Source organism: Hippocampus guttulatus, chromosome 22 (assembly GCF_054856545.1).
Source record: "Hippocampus guttulatus isolate MCC_2025c chromosome 22, RoL_Hgut_1.0, whole genome shotgun sequence".
Lineage (NCBI taxonomy): Eukaryota > Metazoa > Chordata > Actinopteri > Syngnathiformes > Syngnathidae > Hippocampus > Hippocampus guttulatus.
Genome location: NC_141282.1, coordinates 1,711,673 through 1,739,593, shown reverse-complemented (window position 1 = coordinate 1,739,593; position 27,921 = coordinate 1,711,673). Strand labels below are relative to the sequence as shown.

General features: G+C 47.1%; 1 protein-coding gene across 1 annotated transcript; it reads left to right on the top strand.

Annotated features, from left to right (window-relative positions):
• Positions 1-12,154: 12,154 nt before the first annotated feature.
• lrig3 (leucine-rich repeats and immunoglobulin-like domains 3) lies at positions 12,155-27,143 on the top strand. The gene is made up of 19 exons (XM_086103516.1): positions 12,155-12,599; positions 16,919-16,990; positions 17,089-17,163; positions 20,363-20,497; positions 20,628-20,771; positions 21,340-21,483; positions 21,567-21,710; positions 22,385-22,528; positions 23,026-23,106; positions 23,196-23,267; positions 23,521-23,592; positions 23,800-23,963; positions 24,272-24,607; positions 24,719-25,000; positions 25,080-25,556; positions 25,673-25,831; positions 25,909-26,049; positions 26,132-26,386; positions 26,457-27,143. The coding sequence occupies exons 1-19, from the start codon at positions 12,208-12,210 to the stop codon at positions 26,687-26,689; spliced, it is 3,522 nt and encodes a 1,173-aa protein (XP_085959642.1). The 5' UTR covers positions 12,155-12,207; the 3' UTR covers positions 26,690-27,143.
• Positions 27,144-27,921: the final 778 nt, after the last annotated feature.

Sequence of the window (27,921 nt, the reverse complement as noted above, 5' to 3'; positions counted from 1 at the left end):
AAACGTGAGAGTTGTCGGAACCCCGCTGTTCCAAAACAATCCAGTCAGAAGAAACACAAGACAAGCTGTCGCTGTCAGGGTCAAGTTGGGGGTCGCTGGAAGATCACGGCGAGTGATTATTATTATTATTTTATTTTTTTTAAACACACAGTTGGCGCCACTGGCATTTCCCGACAGCAGGGGTCGCTATAAGGTCACCACTGTCTGAAAGAAGTTGCCCTTGAATAGCGCCCACAGAGGAGAGCTCCCCCCAGTCTTTATGAGCGCAGTAAAGTTTTGGCCAAATGGACCATAAAATCCAATTTCTGTTTAATTTTTGTGTTAGGGACCAAAGACAGCGGCGGGGTACTTTGTCGTCGAAGGCAATTTGCCAGTTTAAATGGATCCGCGCTGAATAATGACGGGGAATGTGGTGATTGTCGTAAAATGAGGACCAATAACGCTGTCCACTACGCCCCCCCCCTGTCCCCCCGTGACAGAACAAGAGAGGAGCACAGTTCGTGTCATTCACATCTTATTCATCTTATACACATTGTATATACGCCACCTGTGTTTTCCTTCAAATGGTGCGAGGGGGCCTGACTGATGAGACCACCGAAGGAAGAAGCTCTTTCCACACCTTGGTGTTTACGTCTGCTGTCAGCTTGTTTCCACAAGGCCGGAAAAGGAAGGCCCAGCTGCTTGCGGTCCGGCGGGCACTGCAGCTTTAGAGCGGGGGGAGGGCGAGGGGGGGCCGCCTTCTCACCTCAATGCCTCCTTCGGGGGGAGGGGTTCGGGTCCTGCAAAGATGCAGCCGTCACAACAGTTTTACGATCCCATCAGAGGTCGACGCGCAACATGGCTCTGGATTATCAAGACATGGGTGCAGCATTTATGTAATTAGCGGCTAGGGGGATTTCTTGTTACTTAACTGCAGACGGGTGTAGCGTCTATTTTGGGGAATATGAGACAATCTCAGACAGTTTATGGATTTGGGTGCTGCTGTTTTGGTTAGCAACAGCCGCTACGATGCACTCAGCAGCTATCTGTGCCTGAATGAACTGACGTATTTTTCCTTTTTAACATTTGCACATTTTTAACAGTTGAATTTTTCAGTTGAAGATGGTCAACAAAAGCGAATCGACAACAATGTTAATTTATTTTTATTTCGAATAACACGATAATGTTCGCTGGAGCAAAATGTCTGCTTCAAAAGTATTTGCAGATATTTTCCTTTCCGGTACATCAATGCAAGGTAAAATGATTCTCTTAGCTCCGATTTACCGTATTGGCCCGAATATAAGACGGCCCTGATTATAAGACGACCCCCTCTTTTTCAAGATTCAAGTTTGAAAAAAGACTTTTTGAACACCAAATTAATTTTTATACAGAAAATAATTACAAGTACATCTGAAACAAATGATTACAACAATATATTTGAGAGAAAAAGCATGTTATTTTGCTTCATTCATTTTCTTTCTTATCGCTATTTTTTATTTTTCTTCTTCGTGCTACCGCTATTTTTATTTTTATTCTTCATGGCAGGGGTTCACTTTGGCCTCGGGAGTCAAGTTCAGCATTCGCTTCAATGATATCTGGCGCTATCTAGCGTCGTGAATGGGTATAACGTCTTCACCCTGAATATAAGTCGACTCCCACTTTTTCAGTCTCAGTTCAATGCAAAAAACACCGTCTTATATTCGGGCCAATGCGGTATTTATTTTTGTGAAACACGGGATAGCCAATTTTTTTACCATAGCCTACTGCAAAACTTAAAATATTTAGTTGAACTGCCCAACTTGAAACATTATCGTTTTTTGAGTTCACCCAACTTTTTTATGGTTTATTTTTCTTTTTTTTGCATTTGCTTTCATGATTTATCTTGATCTTACGTCCACAAGTTCTGATGGAGAAACCATTGAAACCAAAACGTCGAGCCGCGCATAAATGACGGGCATCGTCGTGCTTGGCAAACAATAGGTGACCTGGCGGAGGAGGGTGCAGCAGCAGGAGACTTTATAGGAGATAAAACTTGAATGGGGAGGTGGTGTTGGGGGGGGGGGGTGAAATCACTGAAATGCTTCTTCACTTCTCTCAGAGAACCTTTAAATTCATGTTCGAAGGCAATGTTTAATAAAAAAAGGAGATTGCCGGCAAAATGGAGTCCTCGAATTCTTTCTTTTCAGGCGTCATTTTTTTCCCCATGCTTTTCAGGTGGTCTGTTGACATGCACAGATCATTGATTTAAATATGTTGATGTGTCCTCCAACCACCCCCCAACTGTGTTCCGTCCAACTGTTTGAACAGCTGTGCTTTCTTTATCACTGCCGGGACCTACCGCCGGTCCGAACCTGCAGGGAGGGAGGGAAAAAAAAAATAGCGAGGTGAGAGGGAGCGTGTGAAGGTGGGGGGTCCCTGCGTTTTTGGAGGCTCTCGGCAGGGAGAGAGGAGGTCCCGCTGCGGTGTGACTACCGCCTCGTTTACCAGAGCTCAGCTGTGCTCGAGGCAGAGCAACACAAGGGCGGCGATTACAGTCCAATTGTGAAGAACATGCAGATGACATCTTAGCAGCAGGGGTGTCAAACTCATTTCACATTGTGGGCCACATACGGATTCGGTAGATGTCAAGTGGGCCGGACCATTAACATTATACCATACTCTGCTATAAATAACCAAAATATCATGTCTTTCCTTTGTTTTGGTTTAAAGAAGCATTGGCGCAATGCTGTGTTGGGTCTGTCTCAGTGACAGACTGATACTGTTATTTTCTTCTCTGATCAAAATAATGTTGTCTTCTACTCTGATCAAAACAAGGTGCCCCCTATCGGATAATCCACGAATTGCATTTTATTAAAAATATTCATTCCATGTCTTTAATACATGTCCTGACTGTTGTTTGTGCATATGCACCAAATGGCAGCTCAGCATACCCACCCTTTTTGGAGTCCTTGGAGGGTGTGCTGGAGGGTACTCCTGCTGGGGACTCCCTTGTTCTGCTGGGGGACTTCAATGCTCACGTGGGCAATGACAGTGAGACCTGGAGGGGCGTGATTGGGAGGAACGGCCCCCCCGATCAGAACTCGAGTGGTGTTTTGTTATTGGACTTCTGTGCTCGTCACGGACTGTCCATCACGAACACCTTGTTCAAACATAAGGGTGTCCATATGTGCACTTGGCACCAGGACACCCTGGGCCGTAGTTCGATGATCGACCTTGTGGTTGTATCATCGGATTTGCGGCCGCATGTTTTGGACACTCGGGTGAAGAGAGGGGCGGAGCTGTCAACTGATCACCACCTGGTGGTGAGTAGGCTCCGACGGTGGGAAGATGCCGGTCCGTCCTGGCAGACCCAAACGTATTGTGAGGGTTTGTTGGGAGCGTCTGGCGGAATCCCCTGTCAGAAGGAGTTTCAACTCCCACCTCCGACAGAGCTTTTCCCATGTTCCGGGGGAGACGGGGGACATTGAGTCCGAGTGGACCATGTTCCGTGCCTCTATTGTTGAGGCGGCCAATCTGAGTTGTGGCCGTAAGGTGGTTGGTGCCTGTCGTGGCGGCAACCCTCGTACTCGCTGGTGGACACCAGCAGTAAGGGATGCCGTCAAGCTGAAGAAGGAGTCCTATCGAGCCTTTATGGCCTGTGGGACCCCAGAGGCAGCTGACGGGTATCGACTGGCCAAGCGGAACGCAGCTTCGGTGGTCGCCGAGGCAAAAACCCGAGCGTGGGAAGAGTTCGGTGAGGCCATGGAAGCCGACTTCCGGACGGCTTCGAGGAAATTCTGGTCCACCATCCGACGTCTCAGGAGGGGGAAGCAGTGCACCACTAACACTGTGTACAGTGGGGATGGGGCACTGCTGACTTCGACTCGGGACGTTGTGAACCGGTGGGCAGAGTACTTCGAAGACCTCCTCAACTCCACCAACACGTCTTCCTTGGAGGAAGCAGAGTCTGAGGACCCTGAGGTGGGCTCTCCTATCTCTGTGGTTGAAGTCACCGATGTGGTTAAAAAGCTCCTCGGTGGCAGGGCCCCAGGGGTGGATGAGATCCGCCCGGAGTTCCTCAAGGCTCTGGATGTTGTGGGGCTGTCCTGGTTGACACGCCTGTGCAACATCGCGTGGTCAACGGGGAGAGTGCCTCTGGATTGGCAGACCGGGGTGGTAGTCCCTCTTTTTAAAAAGGGGGACCGTAGGGTGTGTTCCAACTACAGAGGGATCACACTCCTCAGCCTCCCTGGTAAGGTCTATTCAGGGGTGCTGGAGAGGAGGGTCCGTCAGGAAGTCGAGCCTCAGATTGAGGAGGAGCAGTGTGGTTTTCGTCCCGGCCGTGGAACAGTCGACCAGCTCTACACCCTTAGCAGGGTCCTCGAGGGTATGTGGGAATTCGCCCAACCAGTCTACATGTGTTTTGTGGACTTGGAGAAGGCGTTTGACCGTGTCCCTCGGGGAGTTCTGTGGGGGGTGCTTCGTGGGTATGGGGTACCGAAACCCCTGATACGGGCTATTCGGTCACTATACCACCGATGTCAGAGTTTGGTTCGCATTGCCGGCAGTAAGTCGGAATCGTTTCCAGTGAGGGTAGGACTCCGCCAAGGCTGCCCTTTGTCGCCGATTCTGTTCATAATCTTTATGGACAGAATTTCTAGGCGCAGCCGAAGCGTTGAGGGCGTCCGTTTTGGTGGCCTCAGTATTGCATCCCTGCTTTTTGCAGATGATGTGGTGCTGTTGGCTCCTTCAAACGGGGCTCTCCAACTCTCACTGGAGCGTTTCGCAGCCGAGTGTGAAGCGGTTGGGATGAAAATCAGCACCTCCAAATCTGAAACCATGGTCCTCAGTCGGAAAAGGGTGGAGTGCCCCCTCCGGGTTGGGGGAGAGATCTTGCCCCAAGTGGAGGAGTTCAAGTATCTTGGGGTCTTGTTCACGAGTGAGGGCAGGAGGGAGCGAGAGATCGACAGGCGGATCGGTGCAGCGTCTGCTGTGATGCGGACGTTGTATCGGTCTGTCGTGGTGAAGAAGGAGCTGAGCCAAAGGGCGAAGCTCTCAATTTACCGGTCGATCTACGTTCCAACCCTCATCTATGGTCACGAGCTATGGGTCGTGACCGAAAGAACGAGATCACGGATACAAGCGGCCGAAATGAGTTTTCTCCGCAGGGTGTCCGGGCTCTCCCTTAGAGATAAGGTGAGAAGCTCGGTCATCCGGGAGGGGCTCAGAGTCGAGCCGCTTCTCCTCCACATCGAGAGGAGCCAGATGAGGTGGCTTGGGCATCTGATTCGGATGCCTCCTGAACGCCTCCCTGGTGAGGTGTTCCGGGCATGTCCCACCGGGAGGAGACCCCGAGGAAGACCCAGGACACGCTGGAGTGACTATGTCACCCAGCTGGCCTGGGAACGCCTCGGGATCCCCCGGGGAGAGCTGGAAGAAGTAGCTAGGGAGAGGGAAGTCTGGGCTTCCCTGCTAAAGCTGTTGCCCCCGCGACCCGGCCCCGGATAAGCGGTAGAAGATGGATGGATGGATGGATGGATGGATGTCTTTAATACATTTTTTTCACTTTTAAATTATCCTGCGGGCCTGATCGAACCTCCTTGGGGGCCCGTTCCGACCCGCGGGCCATATGTTTGACACCACTGACTTACAGGATACATCACAGTATATGAAATGGGGGACAGTCGTCATAAATTTCTTGCCATGAAGGTGCACGTCAAAGAATTCCATATACAGTGGCTATAAAAAAAAGTTTCTGGATGAAATTAAGAACAGCTCCAAAAACCGGTGTTGGGAAAAAAAATCATCAGGGTTTTGCTAGCAAGAAAAGAAAATGGGGGTTTGAATGTGACTCTTTAATTCCGAACACACTTTGCATCTTTAGAGGCTGTAACGATGAAATCGACAACTCTTCAATTATTGAATCAATCGATTTTTCATTTGCTGACTGAATGTTTTCGGAAATGACGTAGGAACGCTATCGGTGTTTGTTTTCGGTCTTATAAAATCATTCATCATATACTGTACATCATAGTTGGCGGCCATTTTCTTTGAAAATGGTTACAACAAACTACCGTTATAATGCACAGATTCGTCATGTCCCTGACATTGTAACGCGGTTCAACAGTTTGATTTTTTTTTAATGTTTCACGTGCCATTGATTAATCAACAAAATAATCTACACAAGAAATAATCGCAAATATTTTTAAATTAAAATACAGCTTTATTCTGCGTTACACTTGAACGTTGTCTGATCAATCAGCCCTCGGCAAGAAAACTATGGGTGCCCCCCCCACCCAAAAAAATAAAAGGCTCAGGAAAAAGTCAAAATGCCTTACTTGTAATTGGTGCCTGATGTTTGTATGCCACAGACGCCATCCTTTGAAACACGAAATGGGATTTGAGTGTGACCATATGAGAAAGGTGCAAACACTTGTGCTTTCAATATACTCGAAACGCTTTGTTCCAAACACTCGCGGGCGCCTTGGGACCTTCCGGTCTTATTTTGAACCCCCCCGGTGACGCTTCTTAAGTAAAGATGAGGCGCACTCGGATTGCATGATTCATTAACTCATTCAATCCCAGCCATTTTTCACTGGAGCAACCCCCTCAATCGCAGTGTTTTACTGGATTTTGACTGATCTTGCAAGGCCCACAGAATATTTGGTTCTAATGCAATATAAACAATAAAGTTTGGACTCTCTTCTTTCAGCAGAAAAAAACAATTATTTTTCTATTCTTCAGCAATCGGCATTCCAAAATGGCTAAGTTTCATGGAAATGGCGATTCCTGGGCAAAAAAACGGAGAAAAAGACATTTTTGTAAAAGCATGCATTTCAATCACGTGAGGCACCACTGCCACCTACTGGTCGCTTTTTACATGATTTACAATGCAAACAGCTTATTCTCATTCACAGATTGCATCAGACCCTCCTCCTCTCTATGACGCAAAAAAAAAGACTTAGACGTACAAGTACGTCCTTGGTAGGCGGGGCCTAATTTTAAAAAGATGTACAAGTACGTCTTGTGGAATGAAAGAGTTCATGGGTGCGAATAAAATAACACCGCATATGCCTTCTCAAGCCTCGCCTTTTTACAGCAATTAAATATGAACTCAAAAGTGGCTTTGCCTTCGTCAAGTGAAGAACCACGCGCGCACGCATTTTGTCATGCACCGACCGAAGAATGTCGCAAAGTGAATGAAGCTCAAGTGCAAGAGGTTGATTGGGAAGTTAAATTGGATATCGAACGGACTCGTCAGCCTTTTTCTGAGCGCTCGGCGCGATTTATGAGTGAACGAAAGGCACGGCGCCCCCCCCCCCAAAAAAAAGAACGGACTAATGGAGGATGATTGGCTTACAAATAAGCTGCATTTCTCGCTTAGGGTGAACGATAATTCGAATCGATACCAACCTCAAGCTACTGTCCTCCATTCTCTGACCTTGAATGCTCGTGCGCTGTGATTGTTGGAGCGTTTTAGAGATTTTTGTCACAAATGATTTCCTTATTTGAGGGACAGCGGACACTACAGTGGACAGCTTGTCATGTGATCGGGTTACAGGGTCCACGAAAGGGGTAAGATCTCGATTTTCCTTCACACCGGAGTCAAGAGCAAGACGGCGAAGTCGAGTAGCCTGAACTTTTTTGGGAGGGGGAGTGAATGAGAGCACGCATGTGTGTTTACCCGAGCCGGGAATTATGGTCTGAACGGCCATATGTTGACAAATTATGGCCATCAGTCTCTCGGTCAGCACACTGAGTACCCGAGTCAGTCACACCATTAATTATAAGAGGCAGACGTCCTTCGCGAGCGTCGCACACTGCCGCGTTTATGACCCGCTCGCACAGCCGACATTTTGTTTCGGACTCGGGGATGTGTAAATGGCGGCGGGCGCACAATGCCCACTTTGGAGCCTCTCAAGCTGCCCGTCAAAAAGCCAACCCCACGCAAGCTCGAGTCCTGACAACAGCGATACTGTTCTCTCGGGGTAAAAACGCGCTTGTGTTGTGCTGAGGAGGGTTTCGCTAGGCGCGGTTCGTTTTTTTGCAAGGCGTGCAAAAACTGAACTAGACAAATCGCCTTATACCTGCATTTAGCGATACAGATAGCAAGTAGCCGTTGACGTGAAATGTCATCAATGTTAATTGCCGTCAACTACGTGCGGAAATCTTGGCCAACTTTCATTTGCTCATTAAACTTGGGAAAGTTACAAAAATAAATAAATAAACTACGGCCAGTAAATGGCAGCATTGGATCACTTGGATAAGCTCACTGTGCGTTAAAACAACGTGTAAGATCCTAAAACATGGCGGATCCTTGGAAATGCCATCATTACAAGCAGCTTGTGATCGATCAAAATGTTTGTCACGCTAAATCTTCATCAAAGAGTGTCACAAAAGAGAGAAAATTTGAGGATTTGAATTTAAAAGTAGAAGCGATAACATACAGTACATACACACGCGACTAAATACGACTACTACTACTAAATAGCATGCAAATAGTTTGTCACGTTTGTCAAATGAAGAACTGGTTATTCGTTGTCAAAACAGTATTTTTGTCATTAAAAGCACATTTTCGTTGTTGTTAGTAAAGCAAAAAGTATTCGTCAACGTACCAGGATGCCACAAGATGGTGCCCAATGAATACTTTTATATGAAAAATAACATTTTAAACAACAGCCAATGGGTGAGTTTTTCAGTGGAGAATACGTTCCCCCAAAAGGGCCACAAAGTTGTTGCGCAACTTTTTTTTAAAGGGACATTCTGGCAAAAACATTTTTCAAAATTTCTTTGGCATCATGAGAAATTAAGAACACCCTACAAACAGACGTTACTTTGGATTCGGTGTCGTTCAACAAGCTTGAAAAAGGCGATATGAACAGACCCCTTTTGGGTGCGCTGCAATTAGATTTTTCCAAGCAACTTGCCCAACATTGCTCATAATTTAATAATTGCCTGAAAAAGTATGCTTTAATGTGTGACGCGGCCCATATTTTCCAAACTGTTGAGTGAGTTTACACAAGGCTGAAAAACACATATGCGCTTACACATACCTTCCCTGACACTCCACCCCTTGCGCTGTATGTTTATACTGGAAGTCACCTGGAGCGAGGCATGCTGGGTAGGCATTTTTGCGCACTGTTGCTATTCTCAGTATAATTTCTGGCAGTCCGCCACAGGCAGCATTAGTCGTCGCCAACATCTGTGAGCGCGTGTGTGTGTGTGTGTGTGTGTGCGTGCGCTTGACGCAGACCGCGAAGGCTCTGGCAGACTCCAGTCCGCATATCATGCAAACTATCCAACGGGTGGTTTGGAGGTGCACTTCGGGGTTGTAATGGAGGCGCTTCGCAGCCAGAAGAGTATCTATCAAACAGGCGCCGCTATGACCAAACAAATCTGGCGGTGGTTAGAATGTACGATTTGGCCAAGAGAGGAATGCGGAGCGTGTTGCGTTGAAGGGTAGTGGAACGAAAGGGCGGTGCTTGTGGAGAAAGGTGAGACGGAACTGTTAAACTAACACCAATTTACATAACGCAACTGCAGGATCACCACAGAATATAAACGATTTGGGTTTGTTTTTGTTTTTTGTTCACCCTTTCACGCACCCTGAAACCGGATAAGTTGTCCACTGTAGTAACCGCTGTCCCTCAAAGGACTAATTAAAAGTGGAAGGAATGCTTTTTAACAATTGTATCAAAAGTTTTAGAGGATCTGACAGTCTGTGAGACGATGGAGGTTTGGGCATAACAATTGTTCGGAACGTTAACCGACTTTGGTCATGTCATCGAAGGAGATGCAACAGTCTACTGTCTGTCTTCTACATTTTATACAACAAAAGTACTCGCGGAATTGGTACTCTGTATCTGTGAGTGAATACTCAAAATAGTAACGGTCTGGAAAAAAAGTGGTATTTAACATCCCGATTCAAAGCACTTGTGCTTCAACTTGGCTTTTACCTGCTGACAGTCAATTCTCAATTGACGAATTGTAATCCTCACGGAAGAAACTCAATCTACATGCAGGCCATGAGGAAGCAATCCTTGTGGAGGCTCTCCAAAATCCTGCAAAAAGTCCAGAGGGATCTAATCAATCACTCCAAACAGGCAAAAAAAATAAAAAATACTCCAGCATGCCATTCTTGCCCCCTGGATTCCTGCTGGGATGCTATTGTCTGTTTGTTTTTCCCCCATGCAGAGAGATTAGCTCACCCAAAATGCTTAACTCATTCAGTACCAGCCAATTCTAGACCAAGTCTGAAAAGACGTTTAAAAACGTCTTTGGGAGTGAATGAGTTAAAGAATGCGTGATTCCACTCCTAACTTCACCCAAATGTCAAGCTGAATCGCTAATATGAAATATAATTATCTGAAAAGTGTCCCACCTCACAGAGGTCGAGGCATGAATGTCACTGATTGAAAAAGTTTCACGACAGAAAATGACTAGGAGGGCCGTCGATAGATGGCTGAAACTCAGAAGTTGCGCAATCTGCTGTACTGATGGATTGACAAGCAACTGGAGCATGAGAAAAATGCTGCAGGGTGTGGACAGCCCCCCCCCCGCCCCTTTAATACAAATGAGTTTGGCCCACCATTCTCACACATTCAAGCAGCTGTTAGCAAGGCAATAAAGCATTCACAAGACCCCTCCCCCTCACCCCATTTCCAACACAAAAGACCAACTTATCACCCCATCACTTGCTTTGTGGCATCCAAAAGAACAGCATCGCATGGAGTGACGTGTCAATCCATTACGGCTAACTGATGTGGAAAAATAGCCATTTAGGGAACACAGCACGGCTAAATATTGTACAAGCTAGCATGTCGCTGATCTAGAAATATTACAACGCTACAGAAGCAGATGATACTTGGCCAGTCAAACAACGCGCTCTTCATTCCAATATGTCTTAATCAACACGCAGCCTACAGCTTTTAATTAATACACACGCCGGCGCAAACCCAATCCCAGTTTGAATCGGGCTCCATCGTAGTTTGTCACATTTGCACATTGGGCGTCAAAAGGCTAATGAGGTTGCGTCCGCCCCGTGAAGAGGAAATGACCGCAAAGAGTGAAAAGTTGACCTTGCTTAACAGGAAGCTGTCAGACACATCGCCCGGGGGGTGAACTTAGCATCCACCCGGACATGAATATCCTATGAAAGGGAAAGGCCCCCGTCATAGTGGGAAAAAAACCCAAATTGTAAATGGATCATTTCAAGCGCTGAATAACAACTAAGGTTACTGTTATGAACTTCAGCTCTTTTATAAGGTTATAAAATTGGGTCTTGGGTGAATATATATTCGTCTATTAATGACATTGACGATCTATTTTATATTCATGGTCGTTCAACAAGTCATCTCATTTTAAGCGTCTTTCACGTTGAACATGGAAATGCATTCATGGTGTGACAAAGGAAGTATATTAACACGAGGAAAAATTCAACTGAATTTCTTCAATGTTTTTCAAATAAAATCACTTTTCTTTTATTCATACTGTATACGCGTATTTGTAATTGACATGTTCAAACTGTATTACATGTTCATGTTTTTACATCCATAAATGTTTGTACCGTTTTACACGTCGTAGTTGGCGGCCATTTTATTGGAAATGGCTACCACGAACTACCGTTATAACGCACCGATTTGTTTTGTCACGTAAACAAGGTTCGACTACATACATACAGTACATACGATAAACATTTTGGGGGGAATTTTTTTTGTCTGTTTTACGTTTCCAGAATCATTTGTTTTTTTCTGAATAACTTTTTTATCCCTATTTTGCCCCATTTTTTTAAATGACAGTAAAAAAATTTAAAAAAAAGAATTTTTAAGGGAAAAAAATCAATTAAACTGAAATCAATACAGTACTTTGCAAAACTGAAATTAAAAAATATACACCCCGCAAAAAAAAAAAAAGAAGGACCTCCCACCCCATATAGTCAGTAAATACAATACGCTTCCATACCTAACAAAGTACATAGCTAAATAAATATCCTACTAAGACTTTGTCGAGCAAAATACAAATACATGGGATTTAAAATGTCCAAGAGTGGATGTCATGTCACTTTTTGTTGATGGAGTCGAGTTTTGAACTGCATTACCCACAAAGCCCCGCGGCTCTTTGGCCCCGCCCCTCCTCACCACCCAGCGCGTTCATGCACCTCCGTGGGGCTCCTCAAGTCCGCACAGTGCACCAGCGAGCGGAGAGCAGCGCCTCGCTCACGACGAAAAGTTTAGGCAAAGGAATGGGCAAATGCGACACGACCGCTTTTCTTTCCCTTTTCGCCATTACGATGACGATATCACGGAAGAGGATTTAAAAGGATCTACTCGAGCCTGCCAGCATCGCAACATTTTGAGGATTTTTGCACACTTTTGGGAATTTGTCGAGCGGAGAAAAAAAAACAAACTTCTGAGTTGTCTTCGGAGTCGGACGGCGAAAGTAAAAATGTGTTCTTCCGCACAGCCGCGCATTTTAGCGGGTTATGTGGTGTTTTTCTTGCTGTTTTGGGGTACACATAGCTTGGTTGGCGCGTACACAAGGACGTGTCCCGCTCCGTGCGCTTGTTTTGGGGATCTCGTGGACTGCAGTAGACTGAAAAGGGGACAAATCCCAAAGTCTCTCCCGGAATGGACCGTACAACTGTAAGTCGATTCATTTTACGCATTTTCTTTAAATGAAACCCCAAAAAAAAGTTTTACTGTAAACTTGACGCTCAAACGAGCAGCGGACGGCGAGTTTTGGCACGGAGATGATCCACATTCCTCTCCCAGGGAAAAGTGGCTGGCTTGGAAACCACATGAGGAGCAGACTATTTGCAAAGACTGGTGAATTTGCCCCTTTATCGTGTGACTCAGGCTAAACTCTGCACATCTCTGGAAAATTCTCATGCGTTTAAGAGAGGTTTATTTACGAATGGCCCTCACAGCAATAAGTGGGGCACCTGGGGGCCACAGTTTTTTTTTTTACACATCAATGCGCCTTTGTGCAAGGGAGAGTAATTGTAAAGCAATCTCCTCAGTGCCTGCTGGTTTGTTGTTGTTGTAAAGGAGGTATAGTGGAGAGAGGGTATCGAGACAGTGTTATTAGCAAGTTTTATACACGCACTTGGGATGATAGCTTGTTTCAAATCCAGTTCAGTTGTCAAGCGTCGATATCACAACTTAAATCAGATGGCCTATATGTTTCTCATTTGCCCACTCGGAAGCAGCCAAAAGATACATTCATTCATTTTACATTCAATTCATTTTACTGGAGTTTTTTTTTTTTAACTGATATGCATAAAACCCAGATCATTATTTTTACTAGGCCGCATTTGGTTACATTTGATTTGAGGCCTTGTCCAAAAAGCTCCCCATCATTTGAATTCTTCAGGTTGAGCAGGCGCAGCTCTGGAAACTTTTACGTTTGCCAGAAAAAACAGAGCGAGGCCGCCTCGTAATCAAGACTGGCCTTCCAAAGGAAAGAAAGAAAAAAGGAGGGTGGGAGGGTGTATGTGTGTGTGTGTGGGGGGGGGGGGGGGGTCCTTTTCACTCTGGCATGCTAATTTACGAGTGGCTCTCCGGCACATCTTAAAACCCTTAAACTGGCGGATCCCCTTTTGTTTTCCAGCACCCCATTATTTCTGCTGAATTAGCAACACCAGAGCCATGGTACTGATTAAGGAGGGGCACGCGGGATTAGTTTGCCATAAAAAGGAAGGGGTGGCGGGGGGGAAAAGGGAAAGCAGGCAAAGGGAAGAAGAAGAAGAAGAAGCAGCCATGGAAACGTGGGAGGTTGCATTACATCAGAGTCAAGATGCCCTATTCCCTTTATAGACTTGAAAAACACGCCGTTAAATCGTGAGAGGTGGGTGACAGGCAGCGTCATCCTTTCAACGACTTGTGCATTTCCGAAACGGTACTGAAAGTCTCAGGAGTTTGGTTGTTTTGCTTTGACTGGTGATTTAACCCCACTTCGGGAATAACAAAAATGATATATAAGCACACAACGTTTTTTTTTTTAATGAGGATAAAATACTTTAATAAGCCACGGCAACACAAAGTAGGGATTCAATTCGACTACTGGGAAAACCAAAATTTGTTTTGTTTTGTTTAAGTTGAAGATGTTGTTGCCCTCCTGTAGACAGCGAACTAGTTAGCTCGACAGCGCCCCCGCTGATCAGAGCCGGGTAGTGCGCTCCAATTTGCCTCAATTGCTTTCCCGGCAGAGCGATTGTTGCGAAATGAGATTTCATTCACTTTTCAGCCAAACGGGTCATAATTTAGCTTAAAATGTATGATCATTAATGACCACGGCAAAAACGCAAATGCCATTTTTTTTTGGGGCGAACCGGCAGATTTCACCCTGATCCGAGATTCGTCGCCGTCAAGTGCTCGGCGGTATCTCCATTCAACAAACAGTAATGACAGCTCTTTCGACTGAGGTGTAACTCCTTCATTCACTTTTCAGCTCCTGATAAGAGCGCCGAGTCCCGCGTTCTCGCATACGATACAGGCCGCAGCCTGTATATGCTTGTGTTATCTCGCCCCCCCCCGGCCTGCTTTGTGAGGGAAGTGGAAGTGTCGGAACTACTCGGGGGTTTATCTAGGCTTCGTGATAGGACACCTTTCCCAATATGGCCTCCAGGAGTGGAACTAAAACAACAACAATGCACAGCTATATTATTTGACAGGCGAAAAGAGTGGTTCAATTTAAACAGCGAAAAGGTAAACACTAAAACCAGGCGACCTGAAAGTTAAACAGGGGTGTTCCTCACGTATGCAAGTGTCGCTTTTCCCGACATTGTGAATACATTACGAGGCTCCGCCCTCCCCTCCTTGCAGCGTAACTTGATGGATTCCAGATGAGGGGGGGGGGGGGGGCGTAAAGAGAAAAAAGGGGTCTGGCACCACAGTGTTGATGGTGCGCAGCCGCGTCAATAACTCCACGGCTTGATAGTGCACAAGGCCCCGCTTGGCAGACTCCTCGCGTCGGTTTTGAGGCGCCTCTTCAAAACAACCCCCCCCCCCCCCCCAAAAAAAAAGAAAAACTCGTGCACCCCTTCTGATTCGCGGCCAAGTACAGCTCGAGGTAGGCTGGGACGAATTTGAGCTCCAAAAAGACGTCCCGGCCAAAATCAAGATCTCTTGGAACGCCATAAGAAGCTTTAAAAAAAACAAAACAAATGGCAACCAGGTGGCTTGACTTGCTTTCCAGACGGTTGACTGCACACCTTTGCAGAGATTTTCCTGAAGGTACAATACCTTAATTTATTGCCTCCATCAAACAACAACTTTTTTTTTTTGCTCCCTAACAAATGTCTGTTATCCATTTATATGGTCGAGAAAGAAACATGAGTCGAATCGTACCGTCCAAGCCCGAAAATCTCAAGTCTGGTTTCGACTTCCACTCGCGAGAGCCAAGTCGTCCCCGAGTAGCAGAGCCCCTTTGTTGCTTTTTGGGCCAGATGCGGCCTGGCGATGAGGCGGGCTGTTTGGCATGCGCTTTCTCTCTTGTGTCGGAAAGACAGACAGACGGACGGAAAAACATGAGGCAGCGCTCGGCCTTCTTTACAACCTCTTGGGCTCAAATGTGAACAAGTTTTCTTCGCCAGTTGGGCGTCATTTCTTAAAATACTTTGCTGCTTTTGTGGTATATCGAGTATACTCTCTTCCGAAGGGGTCGGTTTTGTTATTTCTTCATGGCGGTTTTTCTGAGGAGAGTAGCGAGTACACATACAGTACCTCCCTTTAAGCAGTATCGAGTTGACATGGCATCCAACCGATCGGACAGACTGGCAACATTGAGCAAGTCCTGAACGGTGATGCCACAGTTACTTTGGAAAAGTTATTTACTGATTACTTGCTTTAAAAAAAAGTATAACTTGGTTACTTGAACCGATTACTTAATTGTAAAGTCACCAAGTTAGATGACGTGTTACTTTGCTAGGACCCGTGCTTCGCATTAAAATGTCACGCGGTTTTGTCAGTGACGTCTAAAAGTAGTTTTTTAAAATGGAAAATTTAAAAAAATTGTTTTTTGAGTCAGCATTATTATTTTTATGAAAAAAGGGACTTTTTGGGATTTAATTTTACATTAAAAAAAATCTAAATATTTAACGATTACTCAACATTTGTCAGAAACATTATTTATAAATACGATTACCGTATTTTCCGCGCTATAAGGCGCACCTAAAAGCATTCAATTTTCTCAGTTGCGCCTTATACATGGATCAATATTCAGATTTTTTGGACATAGTATCCTAAATATTCTGTAAAATGCTTTGTTGCAGCGGTTATGAAAGATCTATATCAATAAAGCTGTATTGTATTGTATTGTATTTAGCATAGCTCCATCTAGTGGATGCATAACGCAACCACTGCCACTATTGGAGCTTCTATTCGATGCGCCTTATAATGCGGCGCGCCCTACATATGAAAACTGTTTTAAAACAGGCCGCCCGTTGACGGTGCGCCTTATACTCCGAAGCGCCTTATAGTGTGGAAAATACGGTACATGTGGGAACCTCCTGCGGTCACGATCTGGCGTGAATTTCTTTTTAAGGTTGAATGCTGCTTCTTCTATTTGTCATCGTGTTCTTGAAGCTAAATCTCATTGTGTCGACAGCACAGGGTGTGTAACAAACATTTTCTTTTTTTCAATATTTCAATGCACCGGATTTTCAGTTTCTTCTGTGCTCTATATACTGTGTATATATATATATATATATATATATATATCACACACACACACACACACACACATTTGTTTCGTGAGCACTGTCGTGTTGGGAACAGGTGTCCTGTTGTGTTATATTATTCATTAACCAGTTACAATACGTGCTTGAGGGAGGCGTTGTGGCTGGGACGTATATGCTGTTTATTTCAGTCCCCTTCTTTGTTTGTACTGTGAACGCGCAAGCGTAATTACTTTTGTGTCGTACGGCCCGTGGCGCATCCCTTCATTTTTCTTCTCTTCCTAGGGACCTGAGCCATAACAAATTGCAGGTGCTCCACAGCGCTTTGTTTTCCAAGCTGCGACATCTGAATGAAATGTAAGTGCGGCGCGTCCGGGAATAAACACTGAAAGGTTTCTGTCACCGTCTCAGCCCGTGCCGTGTTTTTAACCGCTCTCCCTTTTTCGATTTCGCAGCAAGCTGAGTCACAATGAACTGGACTCGGTACCCAATTTGGGGCAGTACGCTTCGACCATCACCACGTTGGTTCTGTAAGTAAAACCGTCAATGGTGGGGGGTGGGGGGTGGATTGAGGTGTATTTTGGTTGTTGACCTGTCACTAGTAACGCAGCTTTCCCATTGGAGAGGGTGCGGAGGTTTTTGGCTGACTCGGTTCCCCGGAGTGGGCAGTTGCAGACATGGCAGCTGGGCCCCAGACAGGTCACATGGTCATAAAACAAATGCCAATGGAAATGTTTTGTTTCATGGCTCCTGCTGCCGATGTATTTTTAACCCGCCAAGAAAGATGGGAATCAGTAACTGGCTATTCTGGACTAACTGTTTTCCTTTTAGTGTTAACAGTGAAGCTTTTTCGATTTTTTGGGGGGGTTTGTTCGCCACTCTCGAATACGACGCAGTTCGTGCTCTCTCGACAACAGGCGATTTTATTGCGCGAAACCTCGACCACTCCTCTTTTGCTTTCTTTGGCACGTCTCAGCGAACCAACCGGCGCAGAGTTATTTGCGAAGAATGTATCCGTCCTCCCGGCTCCATGAGGAGCCCGCCTCATCAAGCCCCGACACGAACCCCGGCGGCCGTCGTGGGGCCGTTTCGCTCAGTCGATTTGTTTTCGGCGCATACGGCCTGAACGGTCGCCGCCGGATAAACGACACGTTTGACTTTCGAGAGTTGCTTATTGTGCCTGGCAAATGATCCTGCATTGTCAAATCCAAACCGTTCGCATCTGGCGGCGGCAAAACACATCCAGTGATTCGTTTCAAGTGTGTTGAAGGCAAAATGAAACGCAAAAGCAACCGCAAAGCACTGCCTCCCCCAAAAACTTTTTTCTCTCACTGCCGTTCTCACCGCCTGCTTTGCGTGACACCCTCTTCTTTTTTCCTCCCTCAATCTCCAGTGGAACATTTTTTTTTCTGAATCTCTCCCTCCTTCAATTTCTCTGAACTGGGAGAGTAGTAAAGGGGGGCCGGGAGACCTCAGGGTATCAAATACCACCTATTCAAACAGCCAGTCAGACAGAGCGGCAGCTCTGCTCGACATCCTTGACCTCACGGCTTCATAGGAAAAACAAACGGCGATAGCCCCGCAGCTGGGAGTAATTGAGTCGTGATCATCTTAATTAATTGAACAATTTCCCAAGAATTTATGGATGGGGGGGGTTCACCTCACCGCCACTAAACCCCCAAGACCTGGCGATTCTAGATCGGTTAAAAGTTCTGGAGGGTCGCTACTCTTGACAAAAAGGAAATCGGTCGAGGATAACACTCACCCCCCCCCCCCCCCCCCCCGGACTGAACCTCGTTCGCCTCCCCACTCGCGTTTTAAATTTTTTTTCGTTTCATCCGCCAAAATAACGCCAATCCTCCGCTTGGCGTGAGGCGCGCGGCGCGAGGAACGCTTCCACGGCGAGTCCTGGTTTTCATTAGAGGCGCCGGCTGTCGCGAGAGCGCGTCGTCAGATGACTCCTCAAAACTCGGTTCTCCGTCCAATCGGAAATACCACAAACACACACCCACGCACAAAATCACAGACGGACGGTTTTAGCAACTTGGGTCTGAAAGCGCTCCCAGCACTGAAAGTTGCGGCTCTGAGAGGCTCTACGGTAGTAGCATCCTTTTTGGGGGGGGGGGGGGGGGTAATTTCTGTGTCAAAAGACTCCTTCGCTTGAGGACGCAGATAACCCCCGAGAGAGAAACTGGAAAGACTGGTTCTTGCGAACCTCCTTCCTTCAGCGGCCAGTCAAAAGGATCGTGAAAAGTGAGCTACAGGTGGTGAGCGGCGCTTTTGTTTAAGCCCCACCCCCTGGGGGTGGGGGGTGCGGCGTGCACAGAGCCCTTTGCAAATCTCCCAACAAAGGAGCTGCCTGTGCAAATTTATTGGTGACAACGATCCTTTTTTTGGGCGGCAGGTCAGGATACGACTTAAGACTTTCGAAATCTTAGCCGCCGGTTTGCATTCACGTGTCGTTACAGTACACGGAATTCCATCTCCCTATGCCGGCACCGGTCCGCGGGTCTTTTGTTCCCGGGCCGCACAGAAAGAATAAATAACTTCCATTACTTCCATTTTATTTATTTCCGGACTCTGAAAGATGTTTTATTTTGAAAAGTTACCGGATCCTCTGTTACATCCGTCTACAGTGTGTCACTCAGGGGAAGGCGGAGCTTCTCGGTCCCGTGGTAGGTGACAGCTAAAATGAAACCCTGGAGCTAGCAAAACGAGTAAAAAAAAAAATGTATATGGAAAGTTTCTTTGGGAAGGGGAAAAGGCCCAGCCAGGAGACAGAAAAGGACTCCGACTTTGAACTCATTCAGTACCAGCCAAGTCTAGGCCAAGTCTGAAAAGACGTTTAAAAACGTCTTTGGGAGTGAATGAGTTAAGAAAAGGATTTAAAAGAAAGTATCCGAAGTCCTACCAAAAATCCGGATTGATCTCAACGTGAGATTCCTGCGCACTCCGCATAACATGCGGCGATGGTGAGTCGTAATTTTTATGCACTTTGTATTTGCGGCGTATCTTATTTTGACTGCTGCTGGAGGTCACCTGATTGAAATATTCCCGCAATTAATACGATCGACACCATATCCTGAATTAAAGCGGCATTATAAAACTGTCCTCACTTTTCTTGCTTCAGGGCAGGGGTGGGGGTGGGGGGGATCAGTAAGGTGGACCTGTAAGAGCAGGGGGGGGCAAAGGGGGGCCCTTGCAAGCACACTAATGAATGCTGAAAACGAGGCCTGTCGTCTGGTACATCGGAGGGAATTCCTTCCCCCCCCACCCCCTTTCGCTCGCTCTGCAAGCAGAGTGCGACGCACAAAGAGGGCACTGTACAGACTCTGTTTATAACCAAGCCGTCCCCGCACTGCAATTTAGGAGGCGTGCAGCTCAGGAAATTGCCGGCCTCTGCCAAGGCAGGCTTTCACTGAGGGAATGGTATTCATCAGCCAAGTAATTGGCAGGTTACTTTTATTTAAATACCTTGTTCGTAATGACCTTATAAACAAAATAACACATCCGTAAACAGGAGGATTGTTGGAATTGATCACGTGGGGCAATTTGGTGGAAGTGTCACATTGGTCGGGAAGCCTTCGTGCTGCCTGCGACAGTGCGTCATGGTCGTTCATAAACCCGCCGGCTAATTGTGTACGCGGCAGCGCGAGTCGGATGCGCGCCGCTCATCAGATGCGCGGCAATTTTGTCATTTATATGGAGCGCCGGCGTCTGTGTTTTCAGAGCAAACAACAGGTTCTCCAAGATCGCCACGGAGCAGCTCGGGCCTTTCCTCGCCCTGGAAACGCTCGACCTCAGCAACAACCACATCGCGGAAATCAAGGCCGGCTCCTTCCCCGCTTTGCCCCTCAAGAACCTGTGAGTGTGGTTTTTTTTTTTGCTTCAGCCATGTAGGACATGAAACGCATTATAACCCCGCCATCTCTGATTTGGGATTTTTTTAAAAAGATGTCAACCATTCAATTTCTTTCAACGATTCGATTTTCAGATTTCTCAACAACAATCGCATCGCCTCGCTGGAGCCGGGCTGCTTCACCAACCTGTCCAGCAGTCTTCAGGTTCTCCGACTCAACCGCAACCGTCTCTCCTCCATCCCAGCCAAAATCTTCCAGCTGCCCAACTTGCAACACCTGTAAGATTTTATGCTTATTTTTTAAGCTTGACAAATACAGTGAAACTCCTGTACAACAAAATCATGTTTAGAGCAAGAATTTTTTTCACAATAGGGGATTTTTCACTGTAGCAATTTTGATCTCAGATGTAAACACACACACACACACACACACACACACACACACACACACACACACACACACACACACACGGCAGCAATGCAACGTTCTGAAACTAACAATAACAAATACTTCCTGGACTACTGCGCATGTGTAAACCAGTGTGGTGGTTGCTGCTGCCGTTTCTGAACGAAGCAGTAGAGGTCGCTGTTGGATTAGACTTCGTTGTCGTGAACCTCGTCGCGAGGCAAGAGCAGAGAAAAAGATTTCGTATAACGCAACAGGGTTTTTTTTCGTTGTATGGCGGGCAGGAGAGTGGAAATGGTGTTAATGCATGAAGACCTTTTCACATAAGGGGGTATTTTCGCCCATGTAGGTTTCGTTGTAGAGGAGTTTCACTGTACTCTACATAGGGTTGCAAAAAAAAACAAAAAAAAGATCTCAAGCATGCGGGCGCGTGCGTTTCAGCGAGCTGAGCCGGAATCGAGTGCGCAGGGTGGAAGGCTTGACATTCCACGGGCTGCAGGCCCTTCGCTCTCTTAAGATGCAGAGGAACGGCCTGAGTCGCTTAATGGACGGCGCCTTCTGGGGCCTCAGCAATATGGAAGTCCTGTAAGCACTTCGACAAATCGAACCGGGTTCTGTTCTGACATTCCTCCGAGTGTTACAACTTTTTTTTTTGTGTGGTCCTGCAGGCAGCTGGACCACAACAACCTGACGGAGGTGAGCAAGGGTTGGCTGTACGGCCTGCTGACTCTGCAGGAGCTCCACCTCGGCCACAACGCCATCAGCAGGATCCGACCCGACGCCTGGGAGTTCTGCCAAAAACTCAGCGAGCTGTGAGTCCGACCCCCTCCCTCCTCACTTTCCATTCACATCGATGAACTCCCAACACTTTCTCCTCCTCTCCGGCACCCCCGCCTGCCCTTCCTCACACCTCCTGACGCCAAGAATCGCGCGCATGCACCAATACACACAAAGCACCACCAAAATAAAACATTTTAAAGCTTTTTTTTTTGTCCTCCAACAGCCGGTTTCCCAAACTATGAAGCAATATGAGCAGATTGCATTGCCCCAGACGACGTTGCCTTTATTATGAGTCTTGTTTTTAGCAGCAGTCTCTGAAGCTTTTTTTTTTTCCTTGTTTGTTGTTTTACACCGTGAGGTGGTTGTTGTCATTTTTCCTCCCCTCCCTCTTCCTCTCTTTTTCACTCGCCGTTATCGCAAAGCGGCAAGTAAACATGCCGCCAGTCGGCTCGGGAACATACCCGGCCGGCTATCTGATTTGCTCTCGGCCGACCCGCCTATCAAGAAAACACCGCTGTCGCGAACTTTGATGTCATCTCACTCGCGTTAAAAACCGAGTGAGTCAAAGGAAATTGCCTTCATTTGAAATAACAGCCCAAATTGGCCAGCTGGCCCATGATCGGATTTATTCAAATAAAGTTATATTTGTCATTTTTTTAACTGGCTGGATGGATATATTCATCCCACCCCCACCCCCCTGTTGCAGAAACCTCTCTTCCAACCACTTGTCCCGACTGGAAGAATCCAGCTTCATTGGACTCAGCCTGCTAGACGAGCTTCGCATCGGGAATAACCGCGTCAGTTTCATCGCCGACGGCGCATTTCGAGGCCTCTCCAGCCTGCAGACACTGTAAGTGGGACATGGTTGCGCCAAATGCCCCCGCCCCCCCAGCTTTCCCGAACTGCCACCATCAATCCCCTGCCTGAGTGGAAATATCCTGCCTGATTTGTTTTGTGGATGTGAACAAGATTATCATGTTGAGGTCTCTCCGTTTACATAAAAAAAAAAAATAACAACAGGCGCACCCCCTTGGCCTCAGCACACCCTCACACCCCTCCTTTTTCCTCCACTCAATCCCACATCCCCCCACACCCCCACCGCCACCTTTCCACAGAGGGTCTTCTTAACATTTCGCCTGCTTGCGGGTTTTTTTTTTTTTTTAACTGGAACCAAATGTGAGCTGCACTGCTGAGGTCACCACAGGGCAGGTGTGCGGCTCGGCGGACACGCACATTTGCTTCGGGGTAACCTCTGCGCACTAAAGCGCACATGTCAGACATTATTTGGATTTTTGTTTTTGAACAATGTGGTTTTTTTTGCCCCCCCCCAATATGCCTACTGAAAAGGGATCTCCAAAATAATGAAATCTCCTGGACCATAGAAGACATGAACGGGCCCTTTTCGGCGCTGGACAAACTGAAGAAAATGTAAGTTTGGAATCATTTCATCGTGATTGTTTAACTTTGGTGTTAAAATGTGAACATGATAAGAATTTCAATTTTTTTTCGCTGCACAGATTCCTGCAAGGAAACCGAATCCGCTCCGTAACCAAGAAGTCCTTCTCCGGCCTTGATGCATTACAGCACCTGTGAGTCACTCGGCATCGGCAACATTTTATTTATTTATTTTCTGGGGGCAGCCATCGCTCCGAGCAGCCAAAAGTTGATTAACACTGCACACTGCTTGCCGAGTTTTATGCTCTGGACTCCAGATTTTGATTGAAGTTTAAGCTGCAGTCATGGCTATTCTTTTCCCCTAAATATATATATAAATTTTTTTTTGGGGGGGGGGGTACACCTTTGGGTTTCTAACCAAAACACTTGTGCTTTTTTCCTCGACAGAGACTTAAGCAACAACGCCATCATGTCCATCCAAGCAAACGCTTTCTCCCAGATGAAGAATCTACAAGAACTGTACGTTTCGTATTTTGTTTTCCCCCGTTTCCCCATTTGACTCATTCACTCCCAAAGACGTTTTTAAACGTCTTTTCAGACGTGGTCTAGAATTGGCTGGTACTGAATGACTTAAGAAACATCAAATCATCGGTCGCCAGCCGTTGGCAGTTAATTCCACACAAATGAAATGTTTCTGGATTTTTCTCCCCCCGCCCTTTCCGGCAGGCGTCTCAACACCTCCAGCTTGCTGTGCGACTGCCAGCTCAAGTGGCTCCCAGTCTGGGTGGCAGAACAAACCTTCCTCCCCTGCGTGAATGCCAGCTGCGCCCACCCGCAGATGCTGAAGGGCAGGAGCGTGTTCGCCGTCGGCCCCGAGGAGTTCGTGTGCGGTGAGCGAGGCGTTTACACTGGAGAGCAACCTTGCCCACACGCCGTCACACCTCAAAAACAGCCATTTATACAGCCCCCCCACCCCCTTTTTCCATTTATGAACTGACCCAGATTGCTCAAGATTTTCCCCTGACTCCTGCCTGAGCAAATGAGTGCCGTGAAGGCAACCTGATGGAAATGTACTAACCTTTCCGCTTTGCCGATGACCGTTTTCTCCCAAAGAGAGCCTCATTTGCCTCCGGCTTCGTATAAAAAAAAACCCGAGTGTTAATACAGCAAATGAAATCCCTCTCGTTCCTCCCCGCAGATGATTTCCCAAAGCCCCAGATCACCATTCAGCCGGAGACCCGGTCGGCTCTGAAAGGAGCTAACGTGACCTTCGTGTGCTCGGCGGCAAGCTCCAGCGACTCGCCGATGACGTTTGCTTGGAAGAAAGACAACGAGGTCCTCAACGACGCCGAGATCCACAACCAGGCTCACTTGAGAGGGCAGGGAGGTTCCGGTGGCGAGACAGAGGTGACGGAGTATACAACCACCCTGCAGCTGTGCGACGTGCAATTCTCCAGCGAGGGGAAATACCAGTGCGTCATCTCCAACCACTTTGGATCCTCGTACTCCACCAAGGCCAGACTCACTGTTAATAGTAAGTTACGAACCTCAGCCAGGCCGAAAACTACCGCTTGCTCAGAATCCAAAACGTGTCAATCCAAAGCACGCCAAGAATCTTGATTTCAAATCAACTTCTGTTTGCCAGTGCTTCCTTCCTTCACTAAAATGCCGATGGACCTGAGCATCCGCGCCGGAGCGACGGCCAGGCTCGAATGCGCGGCGGTGGGTCACCCGTCGCCTCAGATCGCCTGGCAGAAGGACGGGGGAACCGACTTCCCAGCCGCCCGCGAACGCCGGATGCACGTGATGCCGGAGGACGACGTGTTCTTCATTGTGGACGTCACGACGGAGGACATCGGGGTGTACAGCTGCACCGCTCAGAACATCGCCGGGGCCATTTCGGCTAATGCTACGCTAACGGTCTTAGGTGAGGACATTGGGGGGGGGGTTCATGTTTTGAACTTGTCCATCGTCATCACGTTTATTTTCCATCCCTTTTTTGATAGAAACGCCTTCTTTCCTGCGGCCGCTCATGGATCGCACGGTAGCCAAGGGCGAAACCGCCGTCCTCCAATGCATAGCCGGCGGCAGCCCCGCGCCGAGATTAAACTGGACCAAGGACGACAGCCCCTTGGTGCTGACGGAGCGCCATTTCTTCGCCGCTGCCAATCAGCTCCTCATCATCGTCGACGCCGCCGAGGCCGACGTCGGGAAGTACACCTGCGAGATATCCAACGCTCTTGGCACCGAAAGGGGGAACATCAGGCTGTCGGTCATACCGAACCCCAACTGTGACTCTGGAGTGCAAGGGGGCATCGGGGTCGGGATCATTGGCGGGGCGGGCTCGGATGATGACGGCTGGACCACGGTGGGCATCGTCATCATCGCCGTGGTGTGCTGCGTAGTTGGCACCTCGCTCGTTTGGGTGGTGATCATCTACCACACCCGTCGGCGGAACGAGGACTGCAGTGTCACCAACACGGGTGAGTGCCGCGATCCTTCCTCTCAACGCGATCAAATCGACTATCGCTAAAAACAAACACATTGACTCCCGGATCAGACACCTCCGGTGACCAAAATGTCTTGACTTGTGCCGCAGATGAAACCAACCTGCCAGCAGACATCCCAAGCTACCTCTCCTCTCAAGGCACCCTTGCGGACCGCCAGGACGGCTACATCCCGTCTGAGAGCGGGAGCAGCCATCAGTACATGGCGTCATCCATTAGCGGCTTCTATCTGCAGCCCAAAGACATGAATGGTACAAGACCTTTTTACTTGAAACCCAAAGAGGCTCAAGTCTCCCCTATGTCCCTGACGCGACTGTCTTCCGTCCAGGTCTTTGTCAGCTGGATACAGGAAGTGAAGCCGAGATGGAAGCAGCGTCCATTGACCCTCTTCTTTGCCATTACCAAGGTCCAATAAGCACACTGCTTCGCCGAGACTTGTACCCCACGGATCTGTCCGAGGTCCACACAGGTATGCGGGGTTTTTCAGTTCCATAATCAGCGCCACGATTATTTTTCGGTTGGATTCGTCACTCTTTTTTCTTCTTGGACAGGGTGTTCCGTTGATTTAAGACCAGTTTGCGCCGAGTCCTACAGCGGAAGCCTGAACAGGTCTAAAAGACGGGACTACCTCCTCTCGGAGCCCTTTGACCTGTGCTCTTCGACGATCCTGATGCAGCTCCCCAATGCCAGCCTCCATCTTGGGCCCTCTCACCAGCAGACTGGCCGCCGGCCATCCATGGAGGAGGCGGAAGCGGCCAACTATGGCCGAACTCATGAGTGCCCCCCTCCTTACAACAGCTTCATGGGTAAGTCTAAAGCTGAAAAACGAGACCTTACTCGAGGTGTCCTAACCGGGCATTCATTTTTCTCATCTAGGAACGTTCGGGAAGTCCCCCTGGAGGCCTCAACAGGACTCGCACTCGGGATTTGGTCCACCCCCGGCGACGTGTCATGGGAATAGCCTCCACGAAAACCCTTACACCGCCGCCGACGCGGATTCGGCCGGCGAGGAGGACGACTGCAACAAGGACTCAGAATCGGAGCAGAGCCGCAGCGTTTACGAACAGCCGTTTGACAGCAACAGGACTGATGTCGGAACGCGCTGTTAGCTGAGTGATTAAATGACTTTTTGCTCCCTTTTTTTTCACTAAGAGATGACCATTTTTAATTTTTTTTTTTTTTTTAAATAATACTTCTACCTCACCGAGTCGATACCTTTGGAATGAAAGACTCCTTCCTGAAATGTGCAACAAGTGAATGTAAAAGAAGGACATTGCGACAAAAAAGTACAAACCTATTTACGAAAGCTTGTGCTTTTTGTAAACAGCTTCCGTTGAATAAAATAGATGAATATAAACATTTTATACAAATATTTTATATTTTGTAAATTGTATATAAACAGATTACAATATTTTTTTTTCTTGCTTAACATGTCATGTATGGGAATGTTGCAGCCCTGCTCGTTCAGTTATACCAAGTTTTTTTTTTTGCTTTCAATGAAGCAATATTTTGCACATATGTAAACGAAATAAAAAAACACCTGAATGTGTGCTGGGAGATTCACTGAATTGCATTTCTTGGCGTTGCTTGCTGAATTTTGGGACACATCGTTTGCCATTTTTCCTGCAGTAGGCTAAATGTTCAGAAACTCAGTTGAATACTCAGTTTATTACTTACTATAATTTTTTTTTAAATCCTAATTTGAAGTGATTTTTTTGGGTGAATTTCCAACTTCTGTTCATAATGACTAAAAAAAAAAAAAATTACACATCTCTCGAATATCCCACTCCCACAGTTACTACGATCTTTACTCACAAAACCAGGGGTGTGAAACTCAATTTTTGTCGCGAGCCACTTTGGAGTTACGTCTTCCTTTGGAGGGCCGTTACAAAAGTGAAACCGAATAAATGTATTATTACGTGTACACAACAAATGGATGGATTACTAGTTTTGAAATGACTCAAGTCAACCATTTGTTTGTTGTTGAGAAAAGTGGAACGAGGCTAACAAAATGTCAACATTATTTATTCCACGTGATTCCAACATTTCGGTACAGGTTTGAGCAGTGATCATGATTTGCTTTCGCGGGCCACATAAAGTGATGTGGCGGGCCGGATCTGGCCCCCGGGCCTCGACTTCGACACCAATGCACTAAACTGTCGTCGGATATGATACAAAAAAGGAATTTTGTATACCGCAATTACAAATACATTTTTTTCATGAGTTTATTGATTGTAAAGAACTTCTTTGTAGGGAAAAAATACTATTTTTAGTGCGGCGATTAACTTTTCGTCGAAATCCCATCGACGTTCTCACGCTCATCACGTCAAGCTAAGCTAAG

Excerpts from the sequence above, each read along its gene's own strand:
- lrig3 (XM_086103516.1), top strand. The coding sequence starts at position 12,208 with ATGCGACACGACCGCTTTTCTTTCCCTTTTCGCCATTACGATGACGAT. Across the intron at positions 23,107-23,195 it reads CTGGACAAACTGAAGAAAAT|ATTCCTGCAAGGAAACCGAA; the intron begins GTAAGTTTGGAA and ends TTCGCTGCACAG. Across the intron at positions 23,268-23,520 it reads CTTGATGCATTACAGCACCT|AGACTTAAGCAACAACGCCA; the intron begins GTGAGTCACTCG and ends TTTCCTCGACAG.